This window comes from Mizuhopecten yessoensis, unplaced genomic scaffold (genome assembly GCF_002113885.1).
Source record: "Mizuhopecten yessoensis strain PY_sf001 unplaced genomic scaffold, ASM211388v2 scaffold8229, whole genome shotgun sequence".
In the NCBI taxonomy this organism is placed as follows: domain Eukaryota; kingdom Metazoa; phylum Mollusca; class Bivalvia; order Pectinida; family Pectinidae; genus Mizuhopecten; species Mizuhopecten yessoensis.
In genome coordinates this window covers 123,797-138,770 of record NW_018407443.1, presented here as the reverse complement: position 1 = coordinate 138,770, position 14,974 = coordinate 123,797, and the positions used below count along the sequence as shown (strand labels likewise).

The window sequence follows — 14,974 nt, the reverse complement described above, 5'->3', positions numbered from 1 at the left end:
GTTGTTGTCGTTGTTGTCTTTAACTCTCAGTTACATGTAGAACACAAAAAGACGACAGGATTTATCCCTTTACCAGTCCAACCTAAACACCATAACAGAGGCTTCATCCAGCGGAATCTAATGCACAATTATAAAAGTTCAAAACCGATTCCCTGCGGATTTGAATGGATTAAAACCCTTAATTCACCAGGTCTAAATTCAATGATCATTGCCCCTTCTCAATTCCAGTACAATCTGTAGACTGTTATTAATAAAGGTCTTGTGAATACGAGTCCCGACCAGCTCATTGGAGCTGAAGAAAGACTACATGTAGTGTATAATTCACTTTCACCATTAGAACCAAGGTTTACCTTAGATTCCTGACTGGTGGTGGGATAGTACGGAGTGAAATGTACAAAGCCGGATCAATATGACCTAACAAAGCTCTCGTCCTTCTCCCAACACTGTATTTACATTCCAACACGGAAAATCTATCAGCGGATCATTATATTCCACCTGAACCATTTCTTTTCATCATACATCTAAAATGTCATGTCTTTTAATTTACTGACCCGATACTGGTGCATCCCAGATGTTCAAAAAATGTGAGATACAACCATATAAATTGAGGTCCTGATCTTTGTTGTGTTATCCCTGTACACAAACAAATAACAACATGATGCAGGGTCGACCAGTAAAGTAAACTTAAATCCAACCATAGATTAATAACAAATTATTATGATGTATTAAATATGTTAATAACATGTGTCACGGTCATTATTTGCATATTTCTGACTCAACTAGATGGAAACATCAGTACATCACCTATAGTCCTTAGGCTCCTGAACTTTTGGATTTACTGATTGAAGTTCCTCCATTTTTTTTTTTTTAAATCAACTGAAGTTGTATTGATGACTTTGTCACTATCTTACTGAATGAACAATTTTATTAACCAAAGAAAATTCTATAAAATTCTATGGAAACGAAAAATCTTCTTCTGAATGATATACATGTATACCTAAAACGTGTGTCTTTATTATTGGAAAATTAGTCGATTAATTTATGGTCACACAGCAAACCTAACCTGTTTGCCATACAATCAATTTTTGTTTCATTCTAACCGGTCCTTTGTCCATTTAAAATATACACCGCCATTGTGTTACTAACATATGAATATAGGTGAGTTCCATCCTAGGCCTTTAGGTGTAGATCAATCTCAATTTGTACATACCAGGTAATGTAACGGGTATAGGTCTGGCCTTAGTCACAATCCATGCTGATTATTTTTTTCATCAAAAATATGGTATTACTTCCATTGGTTATCAAGGTCAATCCTAATAAGTCATTGTTCAGAATACATAATACACTAGTCCTAGGAATAAACTCATAAAGTAATGAAAGGAGATCTCTCAACTGTGCAACCAATAGCTCATTGAATTGTACATGAAATCACACGTTATCATAAACACAGCTACCGAGTAACTTAAGGGACTGGTGGAGTTTTGTTTTGTCTAGGACCCTCATTCTTAGTGTAAATAATAAATAACAACTTCATGAGGAAGATGTTTCACTGCCCAAGCTTAGGTGGAATGCAATTTAACCACAAGATGGAATAAAATAATATATCTTCTGTTGCATTTCAGATCAAACTGTAGCAGTCTCATGTATTTGCAAATAGTTCAAGGATTTAAATATAAACTACATAATAAAAGGCATGTTTCATCACAATCTGATGATTCTTTCAAAAGATATCGTCTGGAAACCATCAGCCAATCAGATTACAGCAGCCTTGTTTAATACCACTTTAGTTTTATGATGCCAATTTCAAACATGGCTGCTAAGAGGCCATATTGAAATTTTGATCTGGTCAAAATCAATCATAATGGGGTAACTAATACTTTATAGTACTAGTACTACTGTTGAAGTCAGTAGGTATGGTAATCCTTATATTGCATTCAGAAATATACAGTCATGTCAACAAGCACCAGAAACACACCATTAACTGTCACCAGCCTGCGGTCCATACCTCACCTGTAAATCAATACCAGGTGGAACTTCAGCCCACTAGAAGGTTTCTTTTCCTGGAATGACTCCTATTTCAACAGCGTAATTGGTATACAAACAGAAACCTGACATAGAGCTCCGTACAATGACACCTACAGCCAGCTATCGATGAGTATTGTATTCATACATTTTGTTCAGTATTGTGTTCCTATATTTTGCTGTACAGTGTACTGAGTTTTCATGTCAAATCACCTATGTACAAATGGGCCCCATTAATCTGGTTTTAAATATTAAGTCGAAAAAAACTCACAACACAAGTCAATTACCGCACAACACATCTGTCAGGCCTCACAACACACCTGTCAGGCCTCACAACACAATGGTCTGACCTCTGATATCACAACACATTGATTTGATTTCTGACCCCATCACAACACACTAGTTTGACCTCTGACATTTTAAAACACTGCTATGACAGTACCTCCAACCTCACAACCAACTGCCCTGACCTCTAACATCACACACAACGGTCTGACCTCACAACACATTGGTCTGACCTCCAACCTCACACACAATGGTCTGACCTCACAACACTCTGGTCTGACCTCCAACCTCACAACACACTGGTCTGACCTCCAACCTCACACACACTGGTCTGACCTCCAACCTCATACACAATGGTCTGACCTCTAAAAAACATCACACACAACGGTTTGACCTCCAACCTTACAACACACTGCTCTGACCTCTAACATCACACACAATGATCTGACCTCTAACATCACACACAATGATCTGACCTCCAACCTCAAAGTACACTGGTCTGACCTCCAACCTCACAACACACTGGTCTGACCTCCAACCTCACACACACTGATCTGACCTCCAACCTCATACACAATGGTCTGACCTCCAACCTCATACACAATGGTCTGACCTCTAAAACACATCACATACAATGGTCTGACCTCCAACCTCACAACACACTACTCTGACCTCTAACATCAAACACATTGGTCTGACCTCTGACCTCATACAAACTGGTCTGACCTCTAACACATGCATACACACTGATATGACGTCACAACACATTGTCAGCAGGCCTAATACCCAACACGTATTCTAACTATTGTCAGTAGATCTAGACTAAATATCCAACACATATTCTAACTAACCATAATCAATATAGAATTTACTTAATGCCATCAACTGTAATCAATATACTCTTCACAATAATTACTCTTTGCTCAGGTTTACCTTGGATATGTCGTGATTGTGGAATACAAAACCAAGTGATACCATAGATTAGTATACACATATACTGTTATACAAAACAATGTATATTGGCTGTTTTGGCCACAGTGGAAGCTGTTGATAGTTCCCTAAATACACACGGCTAAATTAATCAATTTGTAGAAATCAATTAACCCTACTTATACAATACAATCCAGGTCTATATTATATAGCACAAGAAACTTATATATGTCATATATTTTAAAAGTCAACGATGCTGAATTAAACCTTTCTTGATATTTCAAACTGAGACACTAACAAAATAAATCTTAAAAATACAGTATGTTAAATCGCGAAAAGACTTTACAGATTTGTTCAAAATGATTTACAACAGGATTGTCCAAACACATATAATATTTAACTGACATTCACATCCAAAGGGTTATCCATACACAGGTGTCCTGTTAACTTGACCTTTACTAGACACAGAGTCATCCATACACAAGTATTTACCTGACCTTGACCACTACAAACAAAACACAGGGTCATTCATTCATCTAACCTTGATCTCCACCATAATAAGGTTCATCCATATGCAAGTATTTTTATTAACCTGACCTTGACCTCTACAAAACACAAGGTCATCCATACACAAGTGTTCTAATTCATCTGACCTTGACCTTCGCAAGCATAGGAACATCCATACACAATCACATGCTGCCAGATATGCGGTGTTTGACCTGCCAATACAGTATTAGACCTGACAATACTGTGTGTGACCAGACAATACAGTGGCTGACCTTACAATACAGTGTCTGACCTGCCAATACAGTATTAGACCTGACAATACTGTGTGTGGCCAGACAATACAGTGGCTGACCTTGCAATACAGTGGCTGACCTGACAATACTGTGTTAGACCTGACAATACTGTGTCTGACCTTACAAGACAGTGTCTGACCTGACAATACTGTTTTAGACCTGACAAAACTGTGTTAGACCTGACAATACAGTGTCTGACCTGACAATATTGTGTCTGACCTGACAAAACAGTGTCTGACCTGACAATACATTGTCTGACCCGACAATACTGTGTTAGACCTGACAATACAGTGTCTGACCTGACAATATTGTGTCTAACCTGACAAAATAGTGTCTGACCTGACAATACAGTGTCTGACCTGACAATACAGTGTTAGACCTGACAATACAGTGTTAGACCTGACAAAACTGTGTTAAACCTGACAATACTGTGTTAAACCCGACAAAACAGTGTCTGACTTGACAATACAGTGTCTGACCTGAAATACTGTGTTAGACCAGACAATACTGTGTTAGACCCGACAATACTGTGCTAGACCTGACAATACTGTGTCTGACCTGACAATACAGTATCTGACCTGACAATACTGTGTTAGACCAGACAATACTGTGTTAGACCCGACAATACTGTGCTTGACCTGACAATACAGTGTCTGACCTGACAATACCGTGTCTGACCTGACAATACAGTACGTGTCTGACCTGACAATACTGTGTCTGACCTGACAATACAGTGTCTGACCTGACAATACAGTGTTAGACCAGAAAATACTGTGTTAGACCTGACAATACAGTGTTAGACCTGACAATACAGTGTTAGACCTGAAAATACTGTGTTAGACCAGACAATACTGTGTTAGACCTGACAAAACAGTATCTGACCTGACAATACTGTGTCTGACCTGACAATACTGTGCTAGACCTGACAATACTGTGTCTGACCCGACAATACTGTGCTAGACCTGACAATACTGTGTCTGACTTGACAATACAGTGTCTGACCTGACAATACAGTGTCTGACCTGAAAATACTGTGTCAGACCTGACAATACTGTGTTAGACCTGACAATACAGTGTTAGACCTGACAACTCTGTGTTAGACCCAACAAAACTGTGTTAGACCTGACAATACAGTGTCTGACCTGACAAAACAGTGTCTGACCTGACAATACATTGTCTGACCTGACAATACATTGTCTGACCCGACAATACTGTGTTAGACCCAACAATACAGTGTCTGACCTGTCAATACAGTGTCTGACCTGACAAAATAGTGTCTGACCTGACAATACAGGGTCTGGCCTGACAAAATAGTGCCCGACCTGACAATACAGTGTCTGACCCGACAATACAGTGGCTGACCTTACATTACAATGGCTGACCTGACAATACTGTGTTAGACCCAACAATACAGTGTCTGACCTGTCAATACAGTGTCTGCCCTGACAAAATAGTGTCTGACCTGACAATACAGTGTCTGACCCGACAATACTGTGTTAGACCTGGCAATACAGTGTGTGACCTGACAATACAGTGTTAGACCCAACAATACAGTGTCTGACCTGACAATACCTGTATTGTGATTAACCTACAAATAAAAACAATCCCAGACACACTTGTCAACTAAGGATGTATTATTAATCAGGTATTGTTACATACATGGGTAGCAGCCTGTTTACAGGTATAGATCCCCATCTGTATACTGTCCCTCGGGTGTAATACCTATACACACCTTCCTCCCTATCTACGTCATTACATAACCAGGGGTGGGTATACACACTAAATGTTTAATGGCTTCTGTCACTACTAGCCTGTAAATGGGGATTCAGATAATATCTCCATAATATAAGAAAACATTGATTTTGATTATGTAAAAAACTAAAGGTTAAAACTGAACCACCTCTGCTCCATAGGTAAATATTTTTAATCCACCGGTTAAGTAAAGTCTTTATCATGTACTCAGTTAAATGGAAATTTGCGCTGACTATCAAATAAGTTTAAGTCCTTCTAATCTTTTTGGAGAAAATTTATGCTTTGCATATATATATTAGATCAAATATTTAGCAGCATGTATGATAAGTACTCAAATTCGAAAACATTATGTACCATATATGTTATAATTGCGCGAGGAAAGAGAAATGCATAGCTAGACCAGCATTTGAACCCAGGACCTTGCAATCTTTAGACAGAAGCTTTATACAAATGAGCTACCTATACCTAGTCGCCAGCATATGACCCAGTCCCAGTTTGTATTATTCCTCACTCCTTTTGCCCTTTGCCCTCGAAAACACCACTATTGACAACCTAGGTCCAGGTATCCTATTGCCAAGCATTCACACAGTACAGTACTTGAAACGAGGGATTCAAACCCGGGACCCTTCAAACTCTAGATGGAGGCTCTACCAATTTAGCTACCTGGTCTCTGGCAATCCAGTCCAGTTCCACTACCACTGTTATGTACCAGACACATATAATGATCAGATGTACTGTACACACAATAACCAAACAGGTAATTGTACTCTCAAATCTTGCGTTCTAAATTATATTTAGCTTATTTTTTGCATAAAACTCTATACTGAAGTGTTCAGTCACTTTCATTATTACACACAAGTTTGAAATGTAATTTGAAGACATTGTTTGAACCATTAGGTACAATAGGATGATTCTGTGTTTCATGGTGACTCCAGGTATATGTACATGGTCATCATTAACTTAACAATACTCTGATTGATTTATAAACTTGTGTTTCTCACATTTATGTTTTCCCCTAAAAACAGAATAAAAATATGTCGTGGTACTATTTTGACAATAAATTGAATGAAATAAACATCTGCCAATCCTTCTCGTTACCGTTAAGTGCACAAACTCTCACCCAATCATCCGAGCTATATATCACAATACAAGTACATATGAATGGTCCCGTGTCTATACAAATTAAGATCAAAGGATTTAATAAGAAATGCTTAAGTACACCACTGACAACATTTAAAGACTGAAGTCAATACCCTGTGTCATTGTGTCCTACATCTTGAAATCAAAATCCATTATTATCCCTTTTTAAATCCCACATTTTTAAATATTAACAAATTATAAATCTTTGAATCAGTTAGGGCTTTCATAATCTACTATATAAATCATTTATTTTATAAATATTCTTCACACTGATTCTCATTGTAATACCTCTGAAGAAACTGCAAAACTTTTCCTAGTTAATGTAAGGTCCAAAGTCAATTAGACGGAAACTGGCCCTACTTACCACCTCTGTTCATTCATAAATACAACCCAGACAATGTTTGTCAATCCTGTCATAATATGGCGAGACATTTATAATATGCTATTCTACCAGTTACAACGTAGTTCAACATCTAACATCAGGTATCAATAATGTTATCTTAACACTAAAACCATAAACCTTAGCTATCATAAATCACGATTTCTAATTAATGTATGGACAATTGTGATTTGTCGAAATTGTCCACAGCCTGATCTTATCAATGTCCTCATCTTATACCTGTGTTTTATCTGTAGAGACACTTGTATGACCATAACTATTCTATCACATTCATTTTCCAAGAAGATGTTAACATTCTATTAATACAGAAGAAACCTGCAGCATCGAGAGACAATGGATTAGGGATGAGGTAGACCAAAAAGAACTTTAGGAAGGGCACACAATGGTCTAGGAAAGGCACACAATGGTCTAGGAAGGGCACACAATGGTCTAGGAAAGGCACACAATGGTCTGGGAAAAGCACACAATGGTCTAGGAAAAGCACACAATGGTCTAGGAAAGGCACACAATGGTCTAGGAAAGGCACACAATGGTCTAGGAAAGGAATACAAAGGGACATTTGTTTGTTTGTTTGTTTGTTTATGTTTAACGGCCCATCGACGGCTGTGGTCATTTAGGGCCATGGTGATTTATTTATTTATTTTACTTTTTTAACAAACATGTGAAAAGTGAAGATAAAATCAGATAAAATGGTTCATTTTAAAAGTATTCGCATTGTATGTGTAGATAATTAAAAATAATAAAAGGGGGTTAAAATAATAAAAGAGATAACGAATAGATGATATGGAATATGCGATATATATATAACGTCAAAAAGGATAAGGTGGGTTAAAAGACATCAGAGTCTATAAAATAGACCGATGTCTTTCAAATAGTTAAATAATGCCTTCGAATCCACGGAACTGAAAAGTGTTTTCATATCCGGGACTCGGAAGTAGTTATCACGAATGTGTTTAAAATCGGAACATTCTATTAAAAAATGCTCCACTGTAAATGGAGTGTCACATGCGTGGCATGAAGGTATATCTTCTCGTTTTAAAAGGTACGAATGAGTAGGATATGTGTGCCCAGTGCGGAGCCGAGCGAGGACAACTTCCTCTCTACGATCTTTCCGACTGGGAATAGATGTTTTAAGTTTCGGTTGTATCTTAAAAAGTTTGTTGTTGGTCTCCAGAGACCAGCGTTTCTGCCATTCATTTTGAATGGCTGTACGAATAGTAGGTTTAAAATCTGTGTATGGTAGTTTGATATTTGTTTGTTCGAGATTCAATGCATTTTTTGCTTCCCTGTCAGCAAATTTGTTGCCTTTTATTCCGACATGGCTCGGAATCCATAGTAAAGTTATTTTATACTTTTTTAACAAAGGGACAAGTAAAGTCTACGATGAACTAGGAAGGGAATACAATGGTCTAGGAAAAGCACACAATGGTCTAGGAAAGGAATACAAAGGGACAAGTAAAGTCTACGATGAACTAGGAAGGGAATACAATGGTCTAGGAAAGGAATACAAAGGCACAAGTAAAGACTACGATGAACTAGGAAATGGCCATGGTCTAAGAAAGGACAATAATGTCTAGGGCCAGCTAGCTGGTAAGGACTTCACAGGACGAAGAAACACACACAATGGACGAGGAAACTGAAAGGACCGCAAGAGACAATAAGGAAATGACAAAAAGATAGTATGAAAAGACCAAAAGAGAATAGGGTCTAGGAAAATACTTAAAGACCCTAGTTGGGGGTAAAAATGTACCACAAGGGAATTAGCAATAGAAAGGATCAACAAGAAATATTGACTCAAATGGAAAATTACCAGAGAAATCACTTCAAAAAGGGTCATCAGGGTCCAGTGACAAGGAAAAGTAGTAAAGGACTATGGACTAGGTAATGACCACATTGGGGACTACATGTACAGACAGGAAATTATAGGAACTAGTGGCAAGAAATGGGCCACAAAGGACTACACACTATATAAACAAAACCAAGGACTCAAGACTTAAGAGCGGCCTATAGTGAAAAGGAAAGGACCATAGGGGACTAATATTAGGTCAGAGAAGGACAATCTAGGTCAAGAAATTAACTACAAGAGATTAGGTAAAAAGAGGGAAAAAGATGGGCCAAAATGAAGGACTATGTACATTGTATTACAAAATAAATAACTCATATTAGGAACAAAGTCTAAAAATTTAGGAGGACTTCTCTGATAAGTATATAAATATCAATATATTTAATATTTACTTTTTAAATTTCGATTCATGAGAATTAGAAGTTTAGCGGTGTCTTTGATAGCCTTTTGTTAAGGAGTGGGAACTGTAGACATGTATAGTCCCCCCCCCCCCACTATAATACTGTACCGGGTACATGAACCAGGTAGTTGGAATATCACCACATAGGGTCTATATAAAAACAGCAAGAGTACAAAAAATATCCGACAACAAAGGGTGTGTGTTCCATGCAAGAAAAAACCCCATAAAAAGTGCATAAAATTTATTGAGATATTTAAAGGTAAATTTTAGGTGTGTTTTGATGTCTGTCCAGGTACAAACTGCCCTTAACGAGAAATGTACCACCTTTCTACCTGGTCATTTTCTATTACAAGTGTGGTATAAATCACACTGGTATCGCAGGTTTGATATATGATACCTCCTAGTTCTCAGTTTTTTCACACAAAGATTTACCTACAGCCTGGTATATAGCAGGTATCAGCATGTTTGCGTTACATAAGGAACCCGAGGAACAAGTGGTATACTGTATCATTTCTACAACTCTTCTAGTGATCTCTTTAATACAGTTATCCCTACTTCACCGAAACGCACACAGTGTGTACACTTCCCTGTAATATACCACTTCTATAGTTCCAAATCACAGCACTGGACACCTAAAATATGTATATTGCCTGACAAAAACATACACACACAGAGTAGAACAATATGTCTTTTCATTCAAAACAAAAAAAGAATGAAATAAAAATATTACTCATGCTCAAACCCAATCCTTTTTTTCAATTGACATTTTTCCAAAAGTGATGATAATTAAATCTTAAAAATATTTTCCAATCATATTAAATACAATTTCATCAGTTTACTATGTGCTCAATTAAAACCAATTTCAGAATTTTATTTAAATACATTTGATTGCAAGGTTGAAAAATAATGTTGGAAGTTTATAACGTTTACACTTGTATGACCATAACTATTCTATCATATTCATTTTCCATGAAGATGTCAACGTTCTGTATACAGAAGAAAATGGGTTTTTTCCTGAGCATAGAAGTTTCCTGGTGACAGAGAGCCTGCTATATCAGCAGTGGAGTCCTCAGAATGGGTGTTCATTTAATGGTAAATAGGCTTGATGTTGTGTCACTGCCTTGGAAACAGTAAACAAAGCTCCCGAGTACCACTGGCCAATCAATGCCCTATACACAGCCTAGCACGTTTTGTGTCGCCATCAGCTGTACCAGCGGGACATTACACATGTAACTAGGATTATATCTTGGGAAATCAAATATATTACATGATCGTCAAGACAAGTAATAAATCATATTCATATCAAAAAGGGAAAATATTTTGTATATCTAATTATATATCCAGTAAAATATATAGTATCAACATCAAGAATTCTGTAATCATGATGGTCAAACATTTTATTCTCGAATGGCTTAATCTGAAAAAATTCTATGAAAAACTTTTCACCTATACACACTGGTATATTTGAATACATGTTAATTGTCAATCAGGATAGTAAACAATTGATAAAAGCATTGCCTGGCAGTGATAGGATTGCCTGGCAGTGATAGGATTGCTGGTCAACAATGTGCCAATTTCAGTATCATCTATGTACTGTGTAGAGGTGTTTCTGTCATATTGATTTAATTCAGGTATTGTGTTTCTCATTAGGTTAGATAGAAAGGCTGGGAATACATTTACACTGAATCACCAGTCATGGTCGCTCACTGGTAGGTGTATGTGTATGAATAAAACATGATCTTGGACTATTTATTATGGCTATACTATATGAACTGCAATCAGGACAGCACTGCAATCAGGACAATTGAGGAAATAGTGTATGTGTATGTCACATTTAATCCTTAAATCAATTCAATCCTAAACATAATTACACTTCTTGCGATAGTTGTGTTACCTTTTGGAAACATAGAGTTGTTGACATAATTATTGATCAGGATGAAAACTATTTTATTTAAGGAACCCTGTCCCACTGCACTGTGATTTTGTCCTGCCGTAAACCTCCCCTTAACTTCCGTTTGTATTTAACCGTAGTATTGTTTGGCCAGAACACTTCCGTTGCCCAGATAGCTCAATCAGTTAGAGCGATAGTAAAACAATCTGTTTTGAATCACAGTCTGGCTCATTTCATTTTTTACGCTCAGAATACTGGTGTTGATTTATATTTTGTTGATTTCATATCCATAATTTCTCATAAAATTCCCACAAGGTATGATTTTCTATTAAGAATGATTAATCAAAGCTATAGTCATGCCGGAAAGTTTCCAATACTTAATTACAGTTTTTGGCCGTGGTACAGGGTTCTTTAAGCTAAGTACACTGCAAAAATGTCAAACAATTCACATTGAAAATACTTTCAATGAATGCATCTTATTGAGTACTGCAATGGCTCAATTTCTAAACAATTATTATTTCATCAGTGATGAGCATCACTGAATATTAGTATGGTATTTTATTTCATTGATTACTGCTGTATATGTCAGAAGCTGTATTGATAAATGTCACTTCATTATCAAAATCTTGAACGGTTTTCATTTTTTTAAATGCTTTTTCTTCTCATGAAATTCCATTTCAGATAACAAAACAAATTTTGTTTGAGCATTCTGTTACCAGATACAATAACATGGCCATAAAATAACACATTTATTTTAAAAGGGATGATTGAAAAGATCCAATTCAACGCTATTTGCAGATATTTTGTTTCCTTTATTTGGAAAATAACATTCATAACCCTGTTGTACCATTTTATACCATGTACAAGAAAGTAACTAATATATACTGTATGTATATATAATTAATATTTTAAAAAAGATCCCGATCAATAAGAAAACTATCAATTTTTCAGCACACATTTAATGGGGTTACCCCAGTATATCAGCACACATTTAATGGGGTTACCCCGGTATATGAACACATTTGACTGTCAGCATATGACCTCCTCATTTCACCATCAGGTTTGAAATTGATAGGGATATATTGGTAGTCAAACTTGGGCTAGAAATAGAAATTCTATATCCAGTCAATATTTACATTATTTGGGTTTTTAATATTATAAAGGTTTACAACATGTAGGTATATCACATTAAATATCATATAGAAATAAATTTTCAACGAAACTGCAAGATGGACAAATTTCTCTTAACTGTTCTAGGATGAATTAAGTAAATACATGTTACATGATGTAAAGTATTGCAGATCAGCCCCATAAGTGTACATGTCTATAGATCCTCACTGCATACCTTGTATGCTTTTCACAAGAAAAGTTGAATGAAAGTTATTATTGCCTATTATTTTACAAACCTTAATTGTTTTTGAAAATACTTCAAACAATTAAACTACTTAGGTGTCTTTTGTTAAATCTATTAGCAATCATCGTCACATTATCTTTTTTAAACACACTGGACATTTAATGCACGGGTAAAGAACCAACGTCCAGTAATTATAAGTGTCGAGGAATGTTTGCATCCATCTTCTAGGTTTCAGGAGGACTAGCTACCTAGAGGTTACAGAAGCTCTCTAATGGTGAAGCAAAGCAAATAAACAAAAAAGGAAGCAACTGGAAGGTTGAATTCAGGAGTCGCTTCTCTCCTTTGTTTATATTTACATTGTACTATAAATGGCAATAAAATGGAAAAAGTTAACCTGAGGTCTTAATTAACAGAATTATGTTGAAAGTAAATTTAAGTTATTTCTGATTTCATCAAGACAGTAACTAACATATTTTTTTACAGCCACACAATACTTACTTTAGTAGAAGTTCGTATAAATCCAAACGTTTGAGCGAGATGGCGTAGTGTAAGGCAGTGCGTTTGAGCCTGCGGTCAGTGGCGTTGATGTCGACGCCCAGGTCCAAAAGACGTCGTGCAAAGTCTAACTGTCTGTGCTGTATGGCTGCAACCACAGGTGGCACACCCTTCCCATCTTTGTGGTCGAGGAACTGTACCAAAACATTTTATTTTTATTTGGTTATATATATATATATATATATATACATTAAGTTTGAAAATAAAAAATAAAAAATTTAATTTTCATTTTTTGATTCTCAAATATGTATGCAATTGCATAAAAATTGTAAATTTTTACACGGTTACCTCCCTTACCCGTTCAATCTATACGTAGACTAGTTGACGTTTTTCTGTGATAACACAGTTCCATACTTTTTTTTAATAAGAGGTTAAAAACCCAATCAAATAAAAAGTAAATAATAACGAAACAAGAGGCTCATGGGCCTTAACGGTCACCTGATATATTTATACAGAGAGTTGATTTTTGTTTTTAACATGAACAGAAATATAATTGAAAGTGACAAAAAACAATAAAACCACCTTATTCAATATCTAGCATGCAGATTTAATACTGAAAAGTATTTGAAACAAGTACCTCTTATTCTAAACAAGGAAAATGAAGAAATTTTATTTTATCACACAGACTCCATTGGGCCCCACCCTACAGCCCTTGAGGGTGGGGATGGCTCAAAATTTTCAAAGTATCAAACTGTCAACTTAGGGTTATAATTCCAATCAAGTTATAAACATGTAATATTCAAAGTATAATTTGCCATTATAAACCATAACAAATTCCCCCCTCCTTCCCCAGGGGTAAACGTGAGACCCTAGGGTCATAAAATTCACAATTTTGGTAGAGCACCTAAAAACCCTTCCATCTATGAAGAGAATTTGATTCTACCATATCTGGTCCTGAGAAGAAGATTTTGAAATTTCAGTCAATTCAACCCTTTTTTTGCCCCACCCATCAGTCCCTGGGGGTCAGTCAGGGCTGATATGTGCATACCATCAAACTGCTATCCAATACTGATAATGCTAACCCAAATTGAATTACTTCCAATGGCAATGAATTAAATGTTGGTCCAAAATGTGATTTCCCTATATAAACTACAGTAAAGTTTACCCCCTCCCCAGGGGGAAACACAAGACCCCAGGGTCATGAAATTCACAATTTTGGTAAAGCACCTTAAGACCCNTTTTTGGCCGGCCCAACATCCCCCGGGGGTCAGTCAGGGGTGATTTTTGTATATCATCAAATAGCTATCCAATACTGATAATGCTAACCAAGTTTGAATTAATTCCAATGGAAATTAAACGAATGCTGTCCAAAATGTAATTTCCCAATATAAACGATAGTCAAGATTACACCCTCCCAGGGGGGAAAACGCGAGACCCCAGGGTCATGAAATTCACTATTTTGGTAAAGCACCTAAAGATCCTTCAATTTATGAAGAGTATTTGATTCTACAATATCTGGATCTTGAGAAGAAGATTTTTGAAATTTTAGTCAATTTTACCCTTTTTGGCCCCGCCCCTCAGGCCTGGGGACCATGTTATTCACATTTTAGTTGACCTTTGGCCATGGAAGGTTTCTGCAAAATTTCATTGAAATTGGTTCAG

General features: G+C 36.5%; 1 protein-coding gene across 11 annotated transcripts in view; it reads right to left on the bottom strand.

Annotated features, from left to right (window-relative positions):
• Nucleotides 1-14,974, bottom strand: part of LOC110455460 (ankycorbin-like) — a 108,805-nt gene that overhangs the window by 52,493 nt on the left and 41,338 nt on the right. For all 11 annotated transcript variants that reach the window (XM_021505600.1, XM_021505601.1, XM_021505604.1 and 8 more), the window contains exon 2: nucleotides 13,316-13,506. In XM_021505600.1, the coding sequence (XP_021361275.1) occupies nucleotides 13,316-13,506 (191 nt within the window). The remainder of the gene's footprint in view (nucleotides 1-13,315; nucleotides 13,507-14,974) is intronic.